Source organism: Leptopilina boulardi, unplaced genomic scaffold (assembly GCF_019393585.1).
Source record: "Leptopilina boulardi isolate dan_hultmark-lab unplaced genomic scaffold, ZJU_Lbou_2.1 LbouV2_30, whole genome shotgun sequence".
Classification (NCBI taxonomy): Eukaryota; Metazoa; Arthropoda; class Insecta; order Hymenoptera; family Figitidae; genus Leptopilina; species Leptopilina boulardi.
Window position 1 is genome coordinate 115,764 of NW_026137863.1, and position 26,031 is coordinate 141,794.

General features: G+C 25.0%; 5 protein-coding genes across 5 annotated transcripts in view; 2 read left to right on the forward strand and 3 right to left on the reverse strand.

Annotated features, from left to right (window-relative positions):
• Positions 1 to 2,299: 2,299 nt before the first annotated feature.
• The window catches only part of LOC127282384 (glutamate receptor 1), a 283,556-nt gene continuing 259,824 nt past the window's right edge, over positions 2,300 to 26,031 (forward strand). The window contains exons 1-2 of the mRNA XM_051306583.1: positions 2,300 to 2,651; positions 7,334 to 7,374. The gene's annotated coding sequence lies outside the window, so the exon portion shown is untranslated. The remainder of the gene's footprint in view (positions 2,652 to 7,333; positions 7,375 to 26,031) is intronic.
• LOC127282400 (uncharacterized) lies at positions 4,370 to 6,180 on the reverse strand. The gene is made up of 3 exons (XM_051306611.1): positions 6,004 to 6,180; positions 5,380 to 5,510; positions 4,370 to 4,814 (listed from the first exon to the last, which is right to left on the reverse strand). The coding sequence occupies exons 1-3, from the start codon at positions 6,079 to 6,081 to the stop codon at positions 4,421 to 4,423; spliced, it is 603 nt and encodes a 200-aa protein (XP_051162568.1). The 5' UTR covers positions 6,082 to 6,180; the 3' UTR covers positions 4,370 to 4,420.
• LOC127282385 (serine/threonine-protein kinase OSR1) lies at positions 7,382 to 20,609 on the reverse strand. Its single transcript, XM_051306584.1, has 11 exons — positions 20,467 to 20,609; positions 18,645 to 18,776; positions 14,443 to 14,855; positions 11,048 to 11,160; positions 10,706 to 10,956; positions 9,191 to 9,356; positions 8,747 to 8,982; positions 8,566 to 8,680; positions 8,234 to 8,499; positions 7,955 to 8,141; positions 7,382 to 7,894 (listed from the first exon to the last, which is right to left on the reverse strand). The coding sequence occupies exons 1-11, from the start codon at positions 20,547 to 20,549 to the stop codon at positions 7,817 to 7,819; spliced, it is 2,040 nt and encodes a 679-aa protein (XP_051162541.1). The 5' UTR covers positions 20,550 to 20,609; the 3' UTR covers positions 7,382 to 7,816.
• Positions 16,993 to 21,842, forward strand: LOC127282401 (uncharacterized). The gene is made up of 4 exons (XM_051306612.1): positions 16,993 to 17,025; positions 21,059 to 21,256; positions 21,354 to 21,503; positions 21,588 to 21,842. Exons 1-4 carry the CDS (start codon positions 17,008 to 17,010, stop codon positions 21,753 to 21,755), a joined length of 534 nt encoding a protein of 177 aa, XP_051162569.1. The 5' UTR covers positions 16,993 to 17,007; the 3' UTR covers positions 21,756 to 21,842.
• LOC127282386 (tRNA-dihydrouridine(47) synthase [NAD(P)(+)]-like) lies at positions 21,505 to 25,422 on the reverse strand. Its single transcript, XM_051306585.1, has 5 exons — positions 25,244 to 25,422; positions 23,766 to 24,963; positions 22,190 to 22,557; positions 21,991 to 22,119; positions 21,505 to 21,906 (listed from the first exon to the last, which is right to left on the reverse strand). The coding sequence occupies exons 1-5, from the start codon at positions 25,327 to 25,329 to the stop codon at positions 21,834 to 21,836; spliced, it is 1,854 nt and encodes a 617-aa protein (XP_051162542.1). The 5' UTR covers positions 25,330 to 25,422; the 3' UTR covers positions 21,505 to 21,833.

Consider the following 26,031-nt stretch of genomic DNA (forward strand, 5'->3'; position numbering starts at 1 on the left):
AGTACGTGTGTACATCTGTTGCGACTGTTTCTCTTTCCTCTCCTTTGCTCCGGGAGAAACCGTTCTCTCTTGAAAAAGAGAGATGGACCCCGCCGCAGCCTCCTTTTTTCTCTTTCTCTCTCTCAACGACGATAATTTTCTCGCTCTCACGCTCTCTCTTTTTCTTTTCTTCATCTCTTTGGTCTTTTCTGTTCTCGCCTCTTCTCTTCTCCTTTTATCCTTGATCTTCCCTCTTGATATCTTCTATATACATATATATATATGTTTGTATGTGTATGTATTAATGACGATACAAATCGCAAAAACATCAAGGTTAGGTCGTCCTTTCGGAAGGAAGACCATAACAGATCCCCTCTCTCTCTCTCTCTCACTCTTTAGAGACGCAGGTGTGAAAATGGATTGACTATCCGCGTTTGTGTTGATGTTTTCTTTTGTCCTGTTGCTCCTCCTCGTTTTGCCACTACTCCTCAAGTGTGTATTATGGTTTTACAAATTTTTCTAAATAGATATTTTTTAGTATTTTATATCTAAAAAAATTTTTTTTTTAAATTTTTCCCTTATTTACCACTTGCAATGAAAAAGGTTTATTTGACTTAACTAAACAGTTTAATTACCCTATAGTTACCCTACACGGAGAAAAATAGAAAAAAAGAATAAAATAACTTTTACACTTTCTGCGCATTTCTGGAAATTTTTACTCCAGAAATAGTAAAATTTACTCCTAAAATAGTAAAAATTATTCTGGAAATAATAAATTTTACTATATTTCTAGAGTAAAAATTAAAAGAAATATTTTCTGCGCATTTCTGGAAATTTTTACACCAGAAATAATCAAATTTACTCCGAAAATAGTAAAATTTACTCCTAAGATAGTAAAAATTATTCCAGAAATAGTAAATTTTACTATATTTCTAGAGTGAAAACTGCCAGAAATATTTTCTGCTCATTTCTGGAAATTTTTACTCCATTAATAGTAAAATTTACTCCGAAAATAGTAATTTTTACTCCAATAATAGTAATATTTACTCCGAAAATAGTAAAATTTACTCCAAAGATAGTAAAAATTATTCCAGAAATAGTAAATTTTACTATATTTTTAGAGTGAAAACTGCCAGAAATATTTTCTGCTCATTTCTGGAAATTTTTACTCCATTAATAGTAAAATTTACTCCTAAAGTAGTAAAAATTATTCCGGAAATAGTAAATTTTACTATATTTCTAGAGTGAAAACTGCCGGAAATATTTTTTGCTCATTTCTGGAAATTTTTACTTCTAAAATAGTAAAAATTAATCCGAAAATAGTAAAATTTACTCCTAGGATAGTAAAATTTACTCCTAAAGTAGTAAAAATTATTCCAGAAATAGTAAATTTTACTATATTTTTAGAGTGAAAACTGCCAGAAATATTTTCTGCTCATTTCTGGAAATTTTTACTCCATTAATAGTAAAATTTACTCCTAAAGTAGTAAAAATTATTCCGGAAATAGTAAATTTTACTATATTTCTAGAGTGAAAACTGCCGGAAATATTTTTTGCTCATTTCTGGAAATTTTTACTTCTAAAATAGTAAAAATTAATCCGAAAATAGTAAAATTTACTCCTAGGATAGTAAAATTTACTCCTAAAGTAGTAAAAATTATTCCGGAAATCGTAAATTTTACTATATTTCTTGAGTAATAATTGCCAGAAATATTTTCTGCCCATTGCTGGAAATTTTTACACCAGAAATAATCAAATTTACTTCGAAAATTGTAAAATTTACTCCTAGAATAGTAAAATTTACTTCTAAAATAGTAAAAATTAATCCGGAAATAGTAAATTTTACTATATTATTTCTAGAGTAAAAATTGCCAGAAATACGCAGAACCTCCGTGTATTAAAAAGTTTAATTAATTTCAAAAAATTTAATTAATTCCAATAAAATGCATAATAATTACTTTAACATAATAATTTATTTTAGTTATTATTTTTTCTAATAATGGAAAGATTTTTTTTTACCAGTACGAATATTTTTAAGTAAAAAATATTATTTAATTAGTGATTCAATTTTGAAATTTAGCGCCATTATTTTAAGTTGGCAGTACCGTTTCTGTTGTCAAAACACATTTTTTCTATATAACCTAAAAACATAAACTTTAATATAATATTTTAAAATTTATTAGTTTATATTACGCGATTAGAAGCAGTTTTCAATCAAATATATTTACTGGTAATTATTTTATTATTAATATTTTGTTTATATTTGATTTATATTTATATTATAATTATTATATATTATTATATTATTTGAGTACCATACACGTGTTTTTTTTGAAGTATATTCTTTAGTTGAAAAATAATTTGGTTCGTAAAATGCAATTTGTTTCATTTAAATAAAATTATTTGGTTATTTTCAATAAATGCATATACGCATGCGCGTGAAATCAACGCCATAAGCACAGCGCAGATCATGGTGTAGTCTTTCCGATCAGCTGCGTACACGTGCTGGCAATACGCGATCTAAAATCGATAAATATTTAACAATTTGTGTGTTATAAAGTGTTATATTTGTTTTGTGATTCTTAAAAATTTGTTTATTTTAAATATTTGAGTGTATAATATATGTGACGCGTCACGAAGAAATGGAAGGAATGGAAGCAAACGAATTACAGGTTATGTTCACCACAGTTTTATCTTATTAAAAATTTCTTTTTCTTTCTATAATATAAAAATTAGTTTTTATTGATTACTTTAGACATAATTATTAAATTATTATTATTATTATTATTATTATTATTATTATTAATTATTAAATTGCATTATATAAATTAAAAAATAAAATTGTCTAAAGTAATATTTCACTAAAAAGTAATATTAATATTAATGTAATATTTTTTACACATTTTATTAATTAATTTATATATATTTGTTGTAAATTAAATAATTTAATTATTAATTAATTTATAATAAATTTATTTTAAAAAGTAATCTTGAACTTAATTTAAAATTTATATTTAGCAAAATTTAGTAACGGAAAATTAAAAAAAAATGTTAATTAACAGAATTTCTTTTTAACTGAATTTCTATTAGACCGAAGTTCCATTTCACCGAACTTTCATTTGTTCGAACTGCTGAAAAGTTTTGGTCAAAAAATATAAAAAATTCGGAGTTTTAAATCTTCGGACAAATGTTTGTTTGGTCCAATGGAGTTTCGGTGTTTTAAAATTTCGGACAAATGAAAGTTCGGAAAAAATGGAAATTCGGCGTTTTTAATCTTCGGACAAACGTTTATTCAGTCGAATGGAGTTTTAAAATTTCGGGCAAGTGAAAGTTCGGAAAAAATGGAAATTCGGCATTTTTAATCTTCGGACAAATATTTGTTCAGTCGAATGGAGTTTTAAAATTTCGGGCAAGTGAAAGTTTCGGATAAATATTAAAATTCGGTCTTTTTAAATCTTCGGACAAGTTTTTGTTCGGTCCAACGGAGTTTCGGCCCTTTTTTAAAAATTCAATTAAATTTCTCTCAATAGAAATTCTCCATTAAACGTATATATCTATATATAAATTATCAAAATACTTTTCTTTTTTTTTTTTGAAACATTGTGCGCAAAAAAATTTTGATCGTCCATTTAACGGTAAAATGAGCACACATATTTAACTTTTATTGTGCGATGATTTTATATTTAAGCAAGAAATATTTCATGAGTCACAGAGGATTCCAATCCGATTCATATATATATACATATATATATATATAACTGGTTGTTGGTGTCTTTGGAATGTAGTATTTAATGCAAACAATCTCACTTCATATAATGTATAGTTTCAAAAAAAAAAAAAAAATTTGAAAATATTTTGAATGTAAAAATAATTTTTTATTTATTCTTTTTAATTCATTTTATTTGAATTTAGTTTAAAAGTTTTTTTAATTGAATTTTTAAAATTATTTTTTTAATTTTCCATTATAATCAAAAAAAAAAAAAAAAATATGAGAGTAAGATGGTTGCGTCCCTGTTCTTTTTCTCTCTCTCATACGAAGGGATTTAACTTAAGAGGTTTGCCGCCAACTTGGCTGCGATGTTAAGTTCAACCTGGCACACCTGTTCGGTTAGGTATGCGGGGGGTGTCCCTCACTCCCTCCCAGTAAAACCCCTGGAACCGTTGTTCCACTACTTGTCCCAAGAGTGAGCAGAACGAATTTGTAAAAATGGGCGAAATATTGCATTTTTTTTTTAATGAGAAAAAAATACTTTTTTTTTAAAGTAAAAAAATACTTTTTTTTTAAAGTAAAAAAATATTTTTTTTTATATTAAAAAAATAATTTGATATTTCGATTCTTATATAATTCTGAGAGAGAAGCATCTAGTGGCAGAAAATGGAACTACAAAACATTTTCATATTATTTTTTTATTTGTTAGCAAAAATTAACATATTTAAAAATTTAATCGTAGATAATTTGTTTTAAAATAATATTATTATTGTCAAATTTACGATATTCGTAAATTTTAGAATTTCCAATTTGTTTTAATTTGACAATATTTTCATTTTCTTCTTCGATTGTCCAAAATTTATTGAAATAAATTTGATGGATAAAATTTAATTCCGATGAAATTGATATAAAAATATGAACCTTACGCTCGAGAATTTCGGCACATGTGTTCATTGTATCGAATAAAAGTGCACATAATCTTGCAATATGTACCTCTTTTTTTTCCTTAATATCAGAATCGTGAATATAATTATCAAAATCGTCGACTAACAATACAGAAGGTGGTGGTGCAATAGTGTGAACATCCACTAATTGTTCAACTAGTGCCTCATAATTCGATACATATCTGCAAAAAAAAAAAAAAAACGAAAATTCTTTTAGCTGCCTTTTTTAAAAAAACAGGGAAAATATTTTTTATCTAATTTTTTCTAATAGTTGGGAAAAACAGTTTTAAGAAAACTTTTTTTTTTTTGATCATTTGTCCTTGAGAAAAATATATTATAATCCTGATTTAGAATTGTAGCTGAGGCCCTGTTTAGCAAAAGGACCCCAGACTTAGTGACGCCTCTGAAGAATAAAATTGTGTACGAGAAATCCCTTTCTTTGTCCGCATATAGGCATGTTTCTTCTATATAACATCTTTTAAAGGGATTCTGAGGATTCTGTTTCTATACAATTTTTTTTTTGCTTCTTCTTTAAAAAAAAAAAAATCTCAAGCAGGAAAATTTAATTTTTTTATTTCTTTTTCGCGGATGAATTTTTTTTGAATTTTACAACTTTTATTTATGAAAATAATTTGATTGAAATTTTAATTTCCCTCCCCCCCTCCCTTCTTTTTATATAGAAACTCCCGCGTTTATTGCTGGATGATAAATGTAAATATAAAAATAAACACGAAAAACGTTGCTTACATAAATCTCATCATTTTGAAAGCTTCGGAGTTTGGGTTACTTCTGTCATGATGCATGAATTGTGAAGATTGCAATTTTTCGGGCCCAAAATAAAAAACACGATGACCCTGTTCAGCCCAATAAACAGCTGCCTGCAAAAATATGACAAATTTATATTTATAAAAAAAATATAATTGTCATTTTGTGGATTGTTTAAATTAAAAATTGTTTTTTACAATTTTTTATAATTTAAAGAAATTATTTTCTTAAATTTATTTCGAAAATTAAAAAAAAAACAAGGTAATATTTTTTAATTCAAGAAACAATTTTTTAATATTAAAATTTTATTCATCATTTAGTATATATATATATATATATAATGTCGTAATCAATTTAATGACATTTCTCAGAAATATAAATTTCCATATTCGCGCAATACAAGAATTTATAATTTTTTTGGTAATACATATATTTAATGAAAAAAAAAATTAATTTTTTATTTTTAAATGTCGGTGCCCTTTTATATTTTTTTTTAATGTTGAGGGAATAATTTAAATTTTAGGTTATGTGTGGGAAATGATTTGAAACATAACCTCAAAAAATAATTTTCAATTTCTTTTTCTACAAATAAAAAAAAAAACTTACCTCAAAGAGAAAAAATTTATTCAATTTTTTCGAACCAGTTAATAGTATAGAATTAACACAATTGTTAATTAACGACATTTTTTTTTTTGAAATAAATATAAAATACAAAATACCACAACAAATCTTCTACGTGACTTCCATATTATATTTTCACGTTAAAATGGTTGCTAAAAAAAAAAAGTCAATAAAATACTTTTTTTGAAAAAAAAATTTTTCAAATAAAAATTGCGATTTTGATAGAAGATTCTATTTTTTAGGATATATAATAAACAAATTTCGAATAAGGCACACATACATTTTTTTTTAAATTCTATCTAAATGCATTAATATAAAAAAAGAACACTTTTTTTTTTTTGGAAATCTATTATTAGTTTATGAAAAATTAATTTTCTATTTTTTTTTTTTCTAGAATAATTGTCAAAGACTATAATTATGTTAATTCAATGGAAGTAGTGCCATTTTTTCGAAATATAACTACACTAAATTATCAGTTCGTATTTATTACATAATTACCATTCGTCGTTTACTTAAATCAATAATATATCTATCGTGCAAAGTTGTTTTTTTTTATATAATTATATAAATTAATAATTCCTAATAGACAATATAGATATCGATTAAGACTTTTGTTCTTAACATATATATTAAATAATTATGTATATATGAAAAGAATAAAGTCTTATTTACAAGTAAATTCGTTACTATAATTATATTCTGAGCAGTACATTGCAGTAATCGTAATTTTTGTTTGCTTTTTTTTTTTTTTTTAATAAAAGGTATATCTCAAGGATTATTACAAATATATATAAATATATAAATTAGTTTTTTTTTTAAAATTTAAAACAAAAACAGCATTTTATGCCAATATTTATAATTTAATTATACATTTTGAATAACAATAAAAATTTATATTTAATAAAAATACCGCAATACATATATATATAAAAATAATTATACAAGAAAAAATTCACATAACGTGTGATATTATCAAAAATTTTAATGACAAATTTTTACATAAACATTTTGGTACTGCTTTTATGTTAAACATATTGCTCCTCGGAAATATACCATTAGAAAACAAATGTTACTGATGTGAGAGAAAAAAAAATAACAAAAGTCAAAATAGTAAAAAATAGATAATAGATTTCAAAAGTCGTATATCGTACTGCAATGTTTAATTGCTGAAAATAGAAAAAATATGAGAGTCAATTAAGTACGAAATGATTGATATTTTCACTTTTGCAAAATTAAGTGCGCAGTGAAAAAAACGTGATACCCACTGTTATTAATACTTTTCTTTTTAACAGTAAGTATTTGTTTTCTTTTTTAGGACTCAGTGTGAGATGCAATCTTCATCTTCATCTTCATTTTGTAAGTGTTTCTTTTTTTTTTAATTTACTCGCAAAATTTCTTTTCTTTTTTATTAAACACTAAGGCCTCAAATTGTTCTTCATTCTCTGGACATTTTGACACTAAAAGCGGATTACTATTATCACTAATATTTACATTCATTATTTTAATACGAATGTTACAAGAGTTGATTATTATTAATATATATATATATAAATATATATATATATGAAACTACAGCCATTATTTTTTCTTAATTATATAATAGTCTAAATTGTAAAGCCGATCGAAAGTGCGAATGCTTTCTTATACGAAATTTTAAAAAAAGCTTCAAAAATTTTTACTTTCTTAATATGCCCGAAAAAAGCGTCGTTACGCGGCTTCATTGACTAAATTTGTTTTCTTACTTTGGAGTCAAAAGAAAATTCGAGTTTTTGTCAACAAAAAAAAAAGAGAGAAGAATTTAGTCAGTAATTGTTATTTGCGCAAAACCGATTAATGCCTTGTCATCTGGTACCTCATTTGGAGCATAGCCGGAATTCTAGAAAATTTAATTAATTAGGATAATTAAAATTTTTTAAAATTAAAATTAAATACTTACTAAAGGAAATGTTACTGTTCGAACTTCACCGGAAGTGTCTATTAATTTTTGTAAATTAGCTGCTATAACGACAATATCTTTTCTATCGACTAGACCCGCTCCAACTAATTCTGCAGCAATTCCTTCTGCAGAGTCAACGCCAACAGCAAATTCAAACCTTATATCATTAAGTTCCCGTTTTTGATTTCTAAACAAAATAGAAAATTTTTCTAATTAGTTTTCGCACAAAATGTAAATTAGAAGAAAAAAAAATTCTAACGAGAGAAAAAAAAATCATACCGCAGTCTAAGAACTAAATTGATAGGAGCATTTTGTTCAGCTGCTTGAATGGTCAAATGACTTTGAGCCGTTTTCACTTGTCCATAATAATCCTCAGGATCGGGAACTTCTTCATCGCTGCTTACATTTTCGATATTATTTACTGGCAATGGTTCTTTACCATCCTCGCCACTAGAACCTCCACTATCTTCCTCTGATGACCAAACCCATTCGCCAGTTACAGTTCTATGTAAACGACCCGAAGTACCCGGTTGCCTTTTTGATGCCTGGCGAAATCAATTTTTAAAATATAAAAAATTTCTATTAAAATTATATATTAAAAGCAGTATTACCTTTTGAACTCGAGTCTCAAGACTTGGACCAATTGCAACTAGTGTTTGTTGTAAATATTTTTTATCTTTCGCCTTTTTGAAAAATGGATGCTTCAAAAGCTCCGTTGCTGTTGGTCTAAAAGAATATTGTCTTAAAAAAAAAGAATAAAAATCTTTAAAATCAAATCAAAATTCAAATCACCTTTTTGTTGGATCCTTTTGTAAACAATCAACTATCATTTTTCGAAATGTTTTACCATACGCTTTATATTGATCCTTATCATCGGCAGCGGTATCTAAAGTTGGTGGATCATTTTGTAATGTTAACATAAGCACTTTCATTGGTGGATATTTGTGATAGGGAGCAGTTCCACTAGCCATTTCAATAGCAGTTATACCTAGCGACCAAATATCAGCTTTGAAATCATAGCCATGATCCTGTAAGACAATTGTCATTAAATTATATTCATAATTATTCTATTAAAGAACAAATATTTCATTTCATTGCCTGTATTTTTAACTTTATCAACAAAACTAAGTTTTTCTATTATCCCAAAAAAAAGAGAGTTAGAAATTGGTTTAAAAAATTTTCTTGAAAATGACTTTATGCAGGCCAAGAAATTGGAATGTAACTTTCCTCTCTCACCTGCTCCATGACCTCGGGTGCCATCCAACATGGTGTTCCAACAAATGTATGTCGAACTTTTTGTCGACTGAGATCTCTACCGGTTGCTAGCCATGCGCTTACTCCAAAATCTGCAATTTGTACTGTTCCATCCTCGCCAAGTAGAATGTTACCAGCCTTAATATCCCTAGAAATTTAGTTCAAATTATGAATGAAATATTTTTCTGGTTTAGGATCGAAATTCATATAACGACGCTTTGGACATAGCAACGGTTACTATAGCAACTGTTGCTTTGGCATTGGTTACCATAGTAATGGATACAGTAGGAACTGTTACTGCGGTATTGGTTACCACAGCAACGGTTGTAATAGTAATAGATACTATAGCAACGGATTCAATAGGAATTGTTTACATAGCAACTGTTACCATTGCAACGGATTCTATAGAAACAGTTTCCATAGTAACGGATTCTATAAAAACGGATTTCATAGTAACGGATTCTATAGAAACTGTTTCCAAAGCAACGGATTCTATAGAAACGAATTCTATAGAAAGGGTTTCCATGGCATCAGTTACCATTGCAACGGATTCTATAGAAACTGTTTCCATAGCAACGGTTACATGGTATTGGCAACCATAGCAACAGTTTCTATAGCAACGGATTCTATAGAAATTGTTTCCGTAGCAACGGATTCTATAGAAATTGTTACCATAGCAACAGTTTCCATAGTAACGGATTCTATAGACTGTTTCCAAAGGAACGGATTCTATAGAAACGGTTACATGGCATTGGCCACCATGGCAACAGTTTCCATAGCAACGGATTGTATAGAAATTGTTTCCGTAGCAACGAATTCTATAGAAATTGTTACTATAGCAACGGATTATATAGAAACTGTTTCCATAACAACGGTTACATGGCATTAGCCACCATAACAACGGTTTCCATAGTAATGTATTCTATAGAAACGGTTTCCATAGCAACGGATTCTATAGAAATTATTTCCGTAGCAACGGATTCTATAGAAATTGTTACCATAGCAACGGATTCTATAGAAACGGTTTCCATAGCAACGGTTACATGGCATTGGTCACCATAGCAACAGTTTCCATAGCAACGGATTGTATAGAAATTGTTTCCGTAGCAACGGATTCTATAGAAATTGTTACCATAGCAACGAATTCTATAGAAACTGTTTCTATAACAACGGTTACATGGCATTGGCCAACATAACAACGATTTCCATAGTAACGGATTCAATAGAAACTGTTTCCAAAGCAACGGATTCTATAGAAATTATTTCCGTAGCAACGGATTCTATAGAAATTGTTTCTGTAGCAACGGATTCTATAGAAATTGTTGCCATAGCACCGGATTCTATAGAAACTGTTTCTATAGCAACGGTTACCATTGCACCGGATTCTATGGAAACGGTTGCCATGCCATTGGTTATCATAGCAACGGATTTTATAGGATTTTACGGATTTGTAATTACTCCTAATATAACAGAAAAAGGTATAAAAATTTTGAATACCTGTGAATTTGTCCATTGCTGTGAAAGTATTCGAGACCTTTGAGTACTTCTCGAAGTACAGTTGCTATTGTTGCTTCATCAAATACACCATGTTTACAATTTGATGTTCGTGTTTTATGTTTTATAATATCAAGTAGAGAACCACCTTCAAGAAGTCTTAAAACCAACCATAATTCTTCTTTTACAACAAACGATGTGTAGTACGTGACTACATTTTCGTGATTGCAGGAAGACATCGCTTGTATTTCTTTCTATATTTGAAATTACAGAAAAAAAATTATTTCCCAGTTAATTTTTTTTTTTTTTTTTCTTTGAAAAAAAGAATTTACAAAATTCACCTACCAATAACTCGTCCATACTTGTATTCCATTTTTCCAAATTTATTCTTTTGATTGCACATTTTTCTTGGCGTGGAATGCAAAATGCAGCATGTACAACGGCAGTAGCTCCAACACCTTTTGAAAAAATTAATTCTTATATATTTGAATAATATAAAATTTTGATTTTTATTCATACTCTTAATGCAGAATTTAAAAATGATAGATTATTTATTATTTTTATTATAAAAATAATGTAATTGTATATTATAATTCATTTTGAGTATTTGAAATATATGCTATTTCACACATTTGTGCGGGTTGACACTGTATTACGCATAAGAGTACAATAATTTAATTGATCCACTTGTCCTCTATCCGACACGTTTGTTAAAAGCTTCACGAAATAGGAACAAAATATTTTTGTATACACTATAATTTTTAAAAGTACATATTAATATATTTTAAAATTTTGCGAAATTTTTCTGCATCGAAAAAAATTATTTGATTCAAATAATCCGTTACTTGACTATTATCAAATAAATATTAACGTGGACTAAATAATTTTTGAAGTCAATTAAATGGTATTTGTTTCAAATACAGAAATTATTGGTTCAAATACAGTTTATTTAATTCAGTTAAAAAATTATTTGATTTATAGACGTTTAAATCTTCTTTTTTAAATTTATATAATACAATAGTTAAATTTTAACAAATGTCATTTGAAGTTAATTGTCAAATAATATAAATAGATATACTTTTTAGTACAAAATACAAATTAACATTTTTTTCTTATCTCTTTTTCTCTCTCTTGATGCTTAAGTAATGGAAATATTTTGTCACTTTTTATTCGTTTATTTTCAATTTTTATGTTCCACGATAAGTTATGATTTAGAAGATAAATTGTTTTTTTTTTAAATTAGTTTTGAAATACATAATTTTTTATGAATAACCTTATTAGTTAATCAGATTTATAGTAATTATAATTAATAGTTAAAGAAAATAAAATTTTACACATCTTTTTTTTTTAGAAATTGGTAAAAAAAAAAATTTGTGATACAAAAGCATTATGCTTCTTTATTAGCATTTGAAAAAAATTTGGAAACATATATAAATTTATTTTCTTTAAGAATTAATTTTCCTGTCATATGGTATAGAAATTTATGTATTTGATCAACTGCTGATAAGGTCTTTTATAAAAAAAAAAAAAATTTATATTTCGGAGCATAAAGTTATGGTTATGAAATATTCTTTCTAAATCTGTATTATGTGAAAAAGTGAGCTACTAATTTAAATTAGTAAGAAATTTCACTAATTTTTAGTGAATTTTTTAACTAAAATTTTAGTCAAAAATTTTAAAACTACTAGTAATATTTTAGTGAAAATTCTTACTAATTTAAATTAGTAGCTCACTTTTCACTAATTCTAATTTAGAGAGTCACTTATTAAAAGTTAAATGTTGCTAATATACACTCTAAATCTGAATTAGTTGAAAAGTTACTAATTACTAATTTTAGTTACTAATTTTAATTAGTAAGAATTTTCACTAACTTTTAGTCACTTTTTACTAAAACTTTAGTAAAAAAAAATTTTAAACTACTAAATCAAAATAGTAATATTTTACTAAAGATTAGTAAAAATTCTTACTAATGTGAATTAGTAGCTCACTTTTCACTAATTTCGATTTAGATAGTATATAAGCACTTAAAATAAGTGAAATTTCACTTGAAATAACTTATTCTTAGTGCACTTGGTGACTTATAAATTTTCTTTCTGAATGTGAATTATAGTAAAAAGTGAGCTACTAATTCACATTAGTAAGAATTTTTACTAATTTTTTAGTAAAATATTACTAGTTTTAAATTGTTTAACTAAAATTTTAGCAAAAAGTCACTAAAAATTAGTAAAAATTCTTACTAATTTAAATTAGCTCACTTTTCACTAGTCTCTAAATTTGAATTAGTAAAAATGTTTACTAATTTGAATTAGTGACTCACTTTTTGCATCTGAATTAGTAAAATTTTACTAATTATTAGTAACTTTTACTAACAATTAGTAAAGTTTTACTAATTATTAGTAACTTTTACTAGTTATTAGTAACTTTTATTAAAAATTAGTAAAGATTTATTTACTAATTATTAGTAATTTTTACTAATAATTATTAAACTTTTACTAATTATTAGTAACTTTTACTAGTTATTAGTAACTTTTACTAAAAATTAGTAAAGATTTACTAATTATTAGTAATTTTTACTAATAATTAGTTTAGATTATTAGTTATTAGTTTAATTAGATTTAGATTTACTAATTATTAGTAATTTTTACTAATAATTAGTAAACTTTTACTAATTATTAGTAACTTTTACTAGTTATGAGTAACTTTTACTAAAATTTTTAGTAATTATTAGTAACTTTTACTAACAAGTAGTAAAGTTTTACTAATTATTAGTAACTTTTACTAAAAATTAGTAAAGATTTACTAATTATTAGTCATTTTTACTAATAATTAGTAAACTTTTACTAATTATTAGTAACTTTTACTAAAGTTAGTAAAATTTTACTAATTCAAAAGCAAAAAGTGAGTCATTAATTAAAATTAGTAAATATTTTTACTAATTCAGATTTAGAGAGCAACTTAAAGGAATATTAAATAAAAGGTACAATTTATATAAATTTTCATAAAATATTTCACTTTATTCCACATAATATATTTATAATACATATGTAACCTTGAAAATATCACGGTCATGTTAAATAACAATAAAAGATTATAAAGGTCATTAAACTTAAAATTTCTAGTATTCACAAAATTTTTTTTTTTTTTATATCATCATTAGTGCACAGTAACAACACGTTTTTAACTTTTGATAAGAAAATTTAGTTTTCTTTTCCAAATTTTGATAATGATTCTCTATATTTGACACTTTAAAAATTCTTCTGCTCCAACCGGCCATGACCGCACTATATGTATATATATATATGTAGAGAGACGAAAGATTGGTTAGGTTAGTCACGTTATATACAGTGTACCGGTTTTTTGAAAAGTCTATTGTCAGAAAAACATTCTTCAACATAAACCACGTGTCGCACATTGTTGTGACACATAATCGCACCACTTGAAAATCATGAAATTCGGTCAATGCATCATAATTTTATGTAATGACGACATCCTCCGATCAGAATATAGGGAAAAACGTCATACATCTGCTCTGCTTGGTATATATGTACAGGACCGGAGTTGTACGAGGTGGCATATATATATATAGTGTATATATCTATATATATATATATAAAAAGGGGGGCCCGGCAATTCACATTTCTTATTTGTTTGAATAAATTTTATTTCTAAAAAAAACACTAAACAATGATGACATTCGATTAAAATTAATTGAATGTCAAATAAAAATGATAGCTACTTACCAATTACTTCTTTTAATTCGTAATCATCTTTGGTATTTGGCCAGCCTTGTACGACTGTGGTTGAGCTCCCTGACGCCATTTTGTTGGCCAGTGTCGTACCAAAGCGTGAATGTTTACTGGAGTTTAGTGAACCCCGTGAGAATACTTTTGTACGCGAGAAAATTTGTTCTAATGAAGAATACGATGACGATGAAGTCGACGACGACGACGTCTGACTTGAAACATTGATACGATCACACTGAGCAGGTGTAATTTTTGTTGTATTAAATTTCTCATCAATTGTTTTCACTTTATTATGTTGACTATGATGATGATTATTATGATGATTTGATGATGGCGCCGTTACAGTCATGAATGAACGTTGCCGAAATATTCCTGGCGAACAAGATGGTAGAATTTCTGGAGATATTTTCCTGGAGAAAAATTTTAGATGAGATTAAAAAAAGAAAAAAAGAAGGAAATTATTTTCAAAAACACTTTCAAGACATATTTTATGGTGTCAGATTTTGACCAATGACGAATGATCTTAGATATTTTTTTTAACCAATGAGAAAACTAAAGAGTGTTTTCTAAATTTATGTCTTAAAGTAAGACAGTGTTCTTTACTCTATATTTTTAGTAAATTGAGAATTGCTTCTGAATTAGTAGAATTTTATTAATTATTAGTAACTTTTACTAACAATTAGTAAACATTTACTAATTATTAGTAACTTTTACTAACAATTAGTAAAATTTAACTAATTCTAAAGAAAAAAATGAGTCACTAATTTAAATTAGTAAACATTTTTACTAATTCAGATTTAGAGAGTAATATTTTCTCTTTTTATGTAATATTATTGACTTTTCGAATTTTTATTAAATGAATTATAACGTATAATTACTTCCGATATCTATATAAAAAGCGTAGACGTAGGTGTCATTTATATATATGTGATAAGGATCCATGTGTACTCACATGTTGATTTAAAACTTGATTATTGATTTTTACCCCCCCCTGAAGAGGAAAATTTAATGAGATAAGTTTCATTTTCAATTAGTTTTATACCCAGAGAAATATTTTATTTAAACCAAATATACTCTCTAAATTTGAATTAGTAAAAATGTTTACTAATTTAAATTAATCACTCACTTTTTGCTTTAGAATTAGTAAAATTTTACTTATTGTTAGTAAAAGTTAATAATAACTAGTAAAAGTTACTAATAATTAGTAAAAGTTTAATAATTATTAGTAAAAATTACTAATAATTAGTAAATCTTTACTAATTTTTAGTAAAAGTTTAATAATTATTAGCAAAAATTACTAATAATTAGTAAATCTTTACTAATTTTTAGTAAAAGTTACTAATAACTAGTAAAAGTTATTAATAATTAGTAAAAGTTGCTAATAACTAGTAAAAGTTACTAATAATTAGTAAAATTTTACTATTTGAGAAGCAAAAAGTGAGTCACTAATTTAAATTAGTAAACTTTTTTACTAATTCAGATTTAGAGAGTAATATATTTGTGTTAAATAAACGTATATTTGTCTCACAGCGTACTAGCCTACTTGTTTCGGCTATAATAATTTTTTTTTATTTAAATTAAATAAAAATTTATTTACCTAAATCAAATAGAAATTTATTTGCATCAAATAGAAATTTGTTTGAATAAAATAAAAATTTATTAGAAACAAAAAGAAATTTATTTGAATCAAATAAAAATTTATTAGAATGAAATAAAAAATTTATTTGAATCAAATAAATATTTATTAGAATCAAATAGAAATTTATTTGAATCAAATAGAAATTTATTTGAATCAAATAAAAATTTATTAGAACCAAAAAGAAATTTCTTTGAATCAAATAAAAATTTATTAGAATAAAAATAGAAATTTATTTGAATCAAATAAATATTTATTAGGCTGTGAGAAAAATAAATAATTTTTTTGTCTGTATTATTACAAAAATGGTACTAAAAATATAATTGATGGAACCCAAAAAATTGGATTAAATAAAAATTTAGTTAAAAACAAATTCGATTAATATAAATTAATTTTCTTTTTTTTACACAAAAAATAAAAAAATAAATAAATTATATATATATATATATATATATATATATATATATATAAAAGAAATAAATTGAAATGCTTTCGTTGGTGAGGATATATTAACAAGAAGCACGTGAGAGTTTAGTGGTTGAATTAAATGTTTTATTGACAATAGGTCGGCGCGCGTGGTGACCGCAATTGTTTTCAATTAGTACGATTAGAGAATTCAATTAAATCGCGTGACCATCACGAAAAATCTGATACAGATTGTCCTCACGCGTCATTATATTTGCTTTATTATTATTATTATTATTATTCTTTTTTTAACCCCTCGCGCGAACACGGTTTCCTTTAGTTACTATCTCATCCCTCCAATATTTTCTGATTAAATTTTCATAAAATCGAGCAATATTGTTGCATGTCCTTTTTATTAATGTCAGTTAGCTTAGAGAATTCGTTTTGTATTATTCAATTTTCATCATTTATTGAGTTATAAATTATATAAAAAAATTTTTTTTTTTTCTGAATCCAGAGATATGAATATTTTAATAATTGTAAGTTACTTTAACTAAATTATTTATATATTATATAATAACAATATAATTATTATTAATAATTAATCAATTAATTAATAAATTTATTAATGATAATATAATTAATTAATAGGAATAATAATTTTTTTTTATAATTTTATTATTTACTGAAAAAAAGATTTTCTTTTTGATAAAATTTTACAAAAAAAAAAAAAACCGTTGTTTGATATTAAAAGCAAAAAAAATTGACAATAAAGTTTTTTGAATTCGAAATTACTAAAAGGGGGTGAGAGAAAAAATCGTTTACCTAATATTATTGATAATAAAGGGATTAAATTAAAAGAACCTTGACTACAAAACAATTTTATAAATTACCGCGGTATCATTGACATTGTATTTTCAATTTTTTTTTTCATTATATCAATGCTATATAACGTGTGTGGATATTTAAATTAATTCCTGCAGATCGTTTTCTCTCGAGGTCTCTTTCAATTTCAATCGAATCAATCGGTCGCATTGTAAAATTTATAATTTTCTTTATTATAAAAATTTTTTTTTTATTTTATTTATTATTTTATTTATTAATTTATTTATTAATTTATTTATTAATTTATTTATTAATTTATTAATTAGTTTATTATTTTATTAATTATTTTATTAATTTATTTATTTATTAATTTATTAATTAGTTTATTATTTTATTAGTTTATTTATTATTTTTTAGTTTTTTCAATTTTTTTTATTTGTAAAAAAATTTAATTTTGAAAAATATAATTTTTATAATTGATTTTTACATTAGTGGTATTATATTAACAATACTACATGTTTTGACGCACGTGTATAAACTTTTTGTATTATTAATAGTTCATTCATATTACGTTGAAATACAATACAAACTCCAAGATTTACTACGCGTTTTCTTCTTATCTATATATATATATATATATATACATATATACACGTATTCTCCAACTTAAAGTCATTACATTCAAATAAATACACGAGTTAAATATACATAAACGTCAGTACTTTTACGTTTAATTATTTATTTAATTTTTTTTTCATTTTCTTTTAATTATTATTTCTAGTCAAGTATTTATTTATTTATAATATTAATTGGACAATTAGTTTTTTACATTAATAAAAAATAAATTTTTAATGCAAAATAACAAATAATATATATTTTATAATTTTTATTACAATAATTTTAGTTTCTTTTTGTAATAACAATTTATTTATTACACAGATGATGTGATTTTAATTTAAAAAATTTTTTTTATTTATAAATTAATTAATAAATTAATTAATATATTAATTTATAAATAAATAAAAATTTATAATTAATAAATTAATTTACAAAAAAATAAAAATTTATAATTAATAAATTAATTTATAAATAAATAAAAATTTATAATTATAATTATTTATAATTAAATATTAATTTATAAATAATTATTGAAAATAATTTGAAAAATGAAATGTCGTATACGTTTTTTTAATAATAACTGCGATAATTTTTTTTTTTTTTTAAATTGTATATATATAACGAGAGAGTTAAGTAGAGTGAGAAAAATAAACAAAGTACTCGAGGTGGTTGCAAATTGACGCAATTCTTTAAATGCTAATCAAAAAATTCTTACCTGTTTCTACCGCGAACCAATGTCGTCAGAAATCTGTTGTCTTTAAATCTCAACTGATCTTCATCGTGAGATATCTGTGTCGCTGCTCCCAGCAGCCCAATTGCTTTTCTTTGCCTCATTGCGCCTGTAGTACTGAAACGAGAATTTCTTTGCTGTAAATCGTATAGCGTACGATACACACAAAGTGCCACTCATATTATCAGAATTTTTTTTTTTTTTTTCAATTTCCGATACTGTTATTTATTTATTTATAATTAACAAATTAAAAAAAATTATTTCAAAATTTTTATTTTTCCCAAATTTTTTTATTTTTAATTATTTTTTTTATAGCATAATTTTTAATCTTTAATAATGTCGCAAAATAAATAATAATAATAAATAAAAATTAAATTTAATAAATTTAATAATAATAATAATAAAAATTTAATTAAATTTAATTAAATTTAATAAATTTAATAATAATAATAAAAATTTAATAATAATTTAAATTTAATAAATTAATTAAATTTCAATTAATTGAAATAAATATTTATTTATTTCAATTAATTTAAATTTAATTCAACTTCTTAATTGAAGAAAAAAAAAATTTATCGTCCCTCAATTTATAAAGAATTTGATAAGGTCAATGAACTTTTTGTATAAAATATAAAAGAATTTCTCTAAGAAGGCAGCTGTGATATTTTATATATTAATTCTTTTTTTGTTAATTTAATATTTAAAAGTAAAAATTTCAATTTAATCAAAATTTTTTATATAAAAATTTAGTTTTGTTTAAAAAAATAAATATTTTGTTGCTAAAAAGAAATTATTTATAATGATAAACTTCTTCTTTTTCTTTGTCGGGAATTGTAAATCGGAATGATGGACCCTTTGAGTGGCATACGCAAATATTTCTAAATTGACGATTATAACCGTTTGTTACCTAAATAACTAAATGGAAAAATTGAGCCAGAATTGTCCTTACTATTTATTTTTAGCTTCCTATCAAGGGATAGACCCCATCTTATGATTCTAAAAATAATTCACCATATCTTCAAATATATATATATATATATATATATTTATATATCCATATATATATATTTATTTATTTATATTATACACAAAAAAAATATTTATCTGGAACAGCGATATGTTTTTCTAGAATAGCAAAAAATTTCCCTGTTTTAATGAAATATTTCGCTGTTCCAGTGAAACTTATCGCTATTCTAGGTAAAGATTTTTTTCCTTGGAAAAAAAATATAATAATATATTATTTATATAATATTATATTTATTTAATAATTTTACTATATAATAAAAAAAAATTACAATAAAAATAATAATTATTATTATTACAATAAAAAATATATACAATAAAAATAATAATAATTATTATTTTTATTGTTTGTTATTATTATTGCGCGCAGTTATTCATCGTAAACAAATTAATAATTAACATTAAAGTCGATTAATTATTCAAGGCATGCCTAAATTTGCCTGCAAAAAAAAAGAGAAAAAAAAAATTGATGCTTTGTTCCTTTAAACTTTGTTTAGTAGTCATCTTCAATAAAACCTTTAGCCACTCGGTCAGGGGTCAATTGCTTATTAACTCATTCAATAATGCGATGGTACTGTTGAGAATCTCACTGTCATCCAGAAAACCAAATTATTCTTGCACAACTAATTTGCATTTTATTACTGTATATAATTGAATTTAACATTCCATTGGCTAATTGAATAAAAATTAAATTAGAGCATATTTATAATTTTTCATCATTTTTTTTTTTTTAATTTTTTTCTAAGTATAGTTAAAAAAATTATTGTTAAAAAACTCAAATTACCTTTCAGTCTTTAGGGACCCATTAGACAACAGATCAGCTGACATGTCAATGTTACCTCGATAACATCGTCCTTCTTGGACCATTAGATCAAGGTTGAAAGATTCAATTGTAATTAAAATCCTCCTTCTCAATATGGGAAAATTCGTAAAATTGTTATATCACAAAATTTTTTTTTCGAATTATAATAAAAAAAAAAAAAAACTGAGAAATTTCACCAGCACAAAAAAGTGTATTCAAAAAAAAAAATTTTTTTAACACTTGATTAGTAAAAGTAAAGAAAAAATTACTTTAATGAAAAAATTGTTAAATTCACATAAAATTTTTACTAATAGGCAAGTTATGTAAAATTTTTTTTTTTTATATTACACACTGTCAGAAAAGATGTTTTATCATTCCAAGTTCGCCTTCGACTGAACTACTTATATGTCAGAACAAGGCTCTGTCAATTAAATAACTACCTTCTACACATTGATATTAGAGGAACACATATACGTGATTACAAATACATGTTTCTTTTGTCAAATATTTAAAATGATTTCAAAAAAAAACTAATAATTTATTTTTTAAATAATGAAAATAAAAATTTTTCTAGATAATGGAAATAATTATAATTATAAAAATAACAAGTACAAAAAGTGAATTTCCAAATTCATGGTTTAATAATTATCATAAAAGAAATAATTCAAAAATTCCAATTGCTTTTCTATCCGAGGATATTGATGATAATTATTATGATGAAAATGGAAATATTTTACACGATTTAAACAGAAGAGCTCGTGATTCAATGAGGGTATTATTAATATTTTTCCTGTAAAGTTAAAAAATATTTTTTTATTCTTTTTTTTTATACAATAATCTAATTTCTTAAAATTATTAATTTTTTTTAGGAGTATAAAAATTTATGTGCAACTGTTACGCGAAGAGTTGAATTTGAAGATTCAATATTTGAATATCAACCACCTCATTATCATGAAATTTTTTGCAAAAATCATGCACCCAATGATGGAAATTTTAATTCTATTCAATTATCACAACAAGTAGGAGAGAATTTTTTTTATTTTTATTAGCAAAAAAAAAAAAACAAAACAAATTTTTAATTTTATAACACTTTTTTTTTCCAGAAATGTGCACATCCTGGATTTGATTGTGTACAAAGAAGTAGAACTATATTTATGGTTAGAAGAAAATGGGAAAACGATTGTTGGGAACCATTTACAAAAGAAATTGCAAGTGGTTGTGATTGTATGTGGCCTGTTTTAACATTAGGCGACATATCAATTCATTATTAACAAAAAAAAAGGAAAAATCCAATTTATTTAAAAAAAATTGTAATTTAGAAAATAGAAGGTAAAATGAAAATAAAATTTTTACTTCCACGAATTTGCTTTATGCTTTGGTAGAAAGTGAAAACCATCAGGAACTTTTCCAAGTAGCATTTCACTGTAAAAAAAAAATATTAATAATTAAATTTATTAATAATTTAATAATTAATTAAATTTATTAACAAACTAAAAAAATGCTTACGATATTTTAATCCAATCGGCACAATTTGAACTTGCCATTAGAGTTTCTAATTCGTCTCTACCTCGATAAAATGGTGGTCGTTCATTCATTCTTTGTGGTGGATGCTCCAAAATTCCAACTGGAATATACCTATGAAAAAATTTTTATTAATTTCCCATTTTTTTTTTCTTGGGGGAGGGGGTTTAAATATAATTTTTACCGATGTAAAAACGAAATCCATTCGAGCATAAATCTTCTCGTTGTTTCAACACCACGTGTATCTGAACCCCAATGTTCAAGGCCATATTTGGTATATTTTTTCAAAATATCAAATCTCTCACCACTTGTGATGTCAATTAATTTTTTCTCCTTTATCTCTTGAAATATCCATGGTTTTATTAAAGCACCACGACCAATACTAACACCTGATATATTTGGATAATTTATTTTTATTTTCATTATATCGTCAAACGATAGAATATCTCCTGCGCCATAAATTGGAATTGGATTTGCAGCTTGTGCACATTTTTCAATATATCCCCAATCGGCGAGTTTTGTGTATCTCTGTTCTCTTGATCTTCCATGAATCTGTAAATTTTTTTATTTTTTCAAACAAAATTCAATTAATAAAATAAATTAAATTATTTTTATTTGAAAAATTCAAAAAAAAAAATCAGGAAAAGAAGCAGACGCAAAGCGTCTGAATCTATATGGGGTTTCGTGGCTTTTTAAATTCAGATTAAAAGTTATTTTTATATATAATAAATAATTTATAATAACATTATTTGTGAATAGCTATGGTTGCTATGGAAATCAACTGTTACCAAAGTAACTTCTGCCATACAGTAACGGTTTCCATAGTAACTTCTGCCATAGAAACCAACTGTTGCCAAAATAACTTCTGCCATACAGTAACGGTTTCCATAGTAACGGTTTCCATAGTAACTTCTGCCACAGAAACCAACTGTTACCAAAGTAACTTCTGCCACAGAAACCAACTGTTACCAAAGTAACTTCTGCCACAGAAACCAACTGTTACCAAAGTAACTTCTGCCATACAGTAACGGTTTCCATAGTAACTTCTGCCATAGAAACCAACTGTTGCCAAAGTAACTTCTGCCAAACAGTAACGGTTTCCATAGTAACGGTTTCCATAGTAACTTCTGCCACAGAAACCAACTGTTACCAAAGTAACTTCTGCCACAGAAACCAACTGTTACCAAAGTAACTTCTGCCACAGAAACCAACTGTTACCAAAGTAACTTCTGCCACAGAAACCAACTGTTACCAAAGTAACTTCTGCCACAGAAACCAACTGTTACCAAAGTAACTTCTGCCACAGAAACCAACTGTTACCAAAGTAACTTCTGCCACAGAAACCAACTGTTACCAAAGTAACTTCTGCCATACAGTAACGGTTTCCATAGTAACTTCTGCCATAGAAACCAACTGTTGCCAAAGTAACTTCTGCCAAACAGTAACGGTTTCCACAGTAACTGTTGCCATAGTAACTGTTGCCATAGTAACTTCTGCCATACAGTAACTTCTGTCATACAGTAACGGTTTCCATAGTAACTGCTGCCATAGTAACTGTTGCCATAGTAACTAACTGTTGCCATAGTAACGGTTGCCATAGTAACCAACTGTTGCCATAGTAACCAACTGTTGCCATAGTAACTGTTGCTATTGCTATGAAAACGGTTACCATGTACGACGGACGGACAGACGGACGCCAAAGCGAAACAATAAGACTTTTGGCCCTGTGCCACGAAACCCCCAAAAAAAAATTGACTCACATTTATCATTGCAGCACCCCAATCTCGAAATTTAGGCATTAAATTATGTGCAATTGGTTTATCCATATAGATGCCGGTTCTTGTTTTAATTGTAAATGGAATAGTTAATATTTGTGATGCTGATTTAACAACAGTTTCCAAAATATTTGTTCTATTGAGCATACCACAACCTGAGCCTTGTTTATAAATTAAATCAATTGGACAACCAAGATTTAAATCAATAAAATCAATATCCGATTCTTGATTTAATAATTGTGCGCATCGTGTTAATACACCGGGATTATTACCACATATTTGTACACCAAAAATATCTTCTGTCTCATGACGTTTTATTAATGCCCATTCTTCTTGTGCACCTTTTAATATTCTCGGTGCTAATGACATTTCACCACATGTTATATCGGCACCATATTCTTTACATATTCTTCGAAATGGTAAATTACCCACTGTTGTTAATGGACTGAGTAGAATTTTATTTTTCCATTCAATTTTCTTTTTTTCACTTGGTAATAATTTAATAATATCCGTATCTAAAATTGCGCCAATTGCTTTTTCTTTTTTACTATCAACTAGTTGAGAATTAAGTGCAGTATTTTTAATTATGGGTTCATTTTCTAATGATTGTTTTTTATTATCATTATTTTTCGTTGGATTATTTAATTTAACAATTTTTTCAGCTTTCGAAAAATTATATTTATATTTACGTAATTTTTCTTGTAAATCTTTTTTTATTTGATTTCTAACTGTTGGTGATTTTTGTTGATATTTTTCATATTTCTCTTTGTCTATTATATTAAAACCATCATTTGTTAAATGTTGTGAACCCATACGACATGATGCACCACGTTGACATTTTCCAATTAAATTAAAAATATAACATTCTTCACTAATATCATTTGGTTTTATTTTCATATAATCAATGCGTGAATGCATAAATGTACATTTTTGATTTGTACATTTTTTTTCAATTTCATCAATACCTTGATCACAAATATAGGGACATAAATTATTTTCCTTTGCCGCTTTAAATGGTGGTGGTCGTGCTTTATTTTGTCCTTTTAATTTATCCCTTCTATCGTCTTCGCGCATTTTCTTTTTTGGTGGTTCATCTTCATTATTAATTTTTTCAATTTTTTCTTTATCATTTATTGTTAAACATTCTTTACTTAATTGTCTCACGTGATCTTCAACAATGAATCTATATATGAAGAGGAAAAAAAAAATTTAATATATATGTTAATTTTTGTTTATTTAACAAAATATTTATTTCTAACCCTACTTTTTTGAAAAATAAATTTAATAATATTTTTTTTTAAATAGAGAAAATTAATAATTTTCCTACTTAAATCAATTAATTAATGTTAATTATAATTAATAATTAATTTATAGAGTAAATAAAATTTTCATAATAAAACTAAAATAAAATTTAAAGGTTAAATAATTGAAATGGAATTTTAGATTTGAATAATTGGTCTTACTCTAGTTTAATCGCACATTTACCAGTGCGTTTATCTTCATTAACGACTGATGACAAATTTTCACTTTTGTCAATAGTATTATTCATTTTTTTTTTGTTTTACTAAAAATTATAATTTATTTTTTTATTTTCGGAGCACACACATGTGTCAAAGAGTCACGTGGTAACCAGTGGTAACATCAGTGGTGCCAAACGTTTAAAGCAAAAAAATTATCAGCCACTTAATCATTAAGGCTGTGACGTCACACCCTAATCTAGTAACTTTTGGATTGAAACTAGAGAAAATAAAAAATCCCTATGATATTCCTGGGGAAGTTTAAGGAATCTAGGGAAATTTATTTTATTTCATTTACCATACTGAAAGAACTAGATTATGAATTTAAATTTTATTAAATTTATCAAAATTAAATAAAAATTAAGTAAATAAAAAAATTAAATGAAAATTAAATTAAAAAATTAAGTAATTAATAATTATTAATAATAAATAATTATTAGTAAAAATAATAAATAATTATTATTAAAAATTAAGTAAATAATTAATGAAAAAATGGCTATATAAATAATTATTTAAATTAATTATTTATATAATAAATAATAATTAAATAATAATTAAATAATAATAAAATGTTTTTCAATGATTATTTATTAAAAATTCCTTTCTTATTATTATTAAACAAAGTAGATTAATTTAGTATAAATTGAAAAAAAAATTAACTTGATTCAAAATAATTGTTTACTTGACTATTATCAAATAAATATTTACTTGAATCGAATAATTTTAATTTTGAA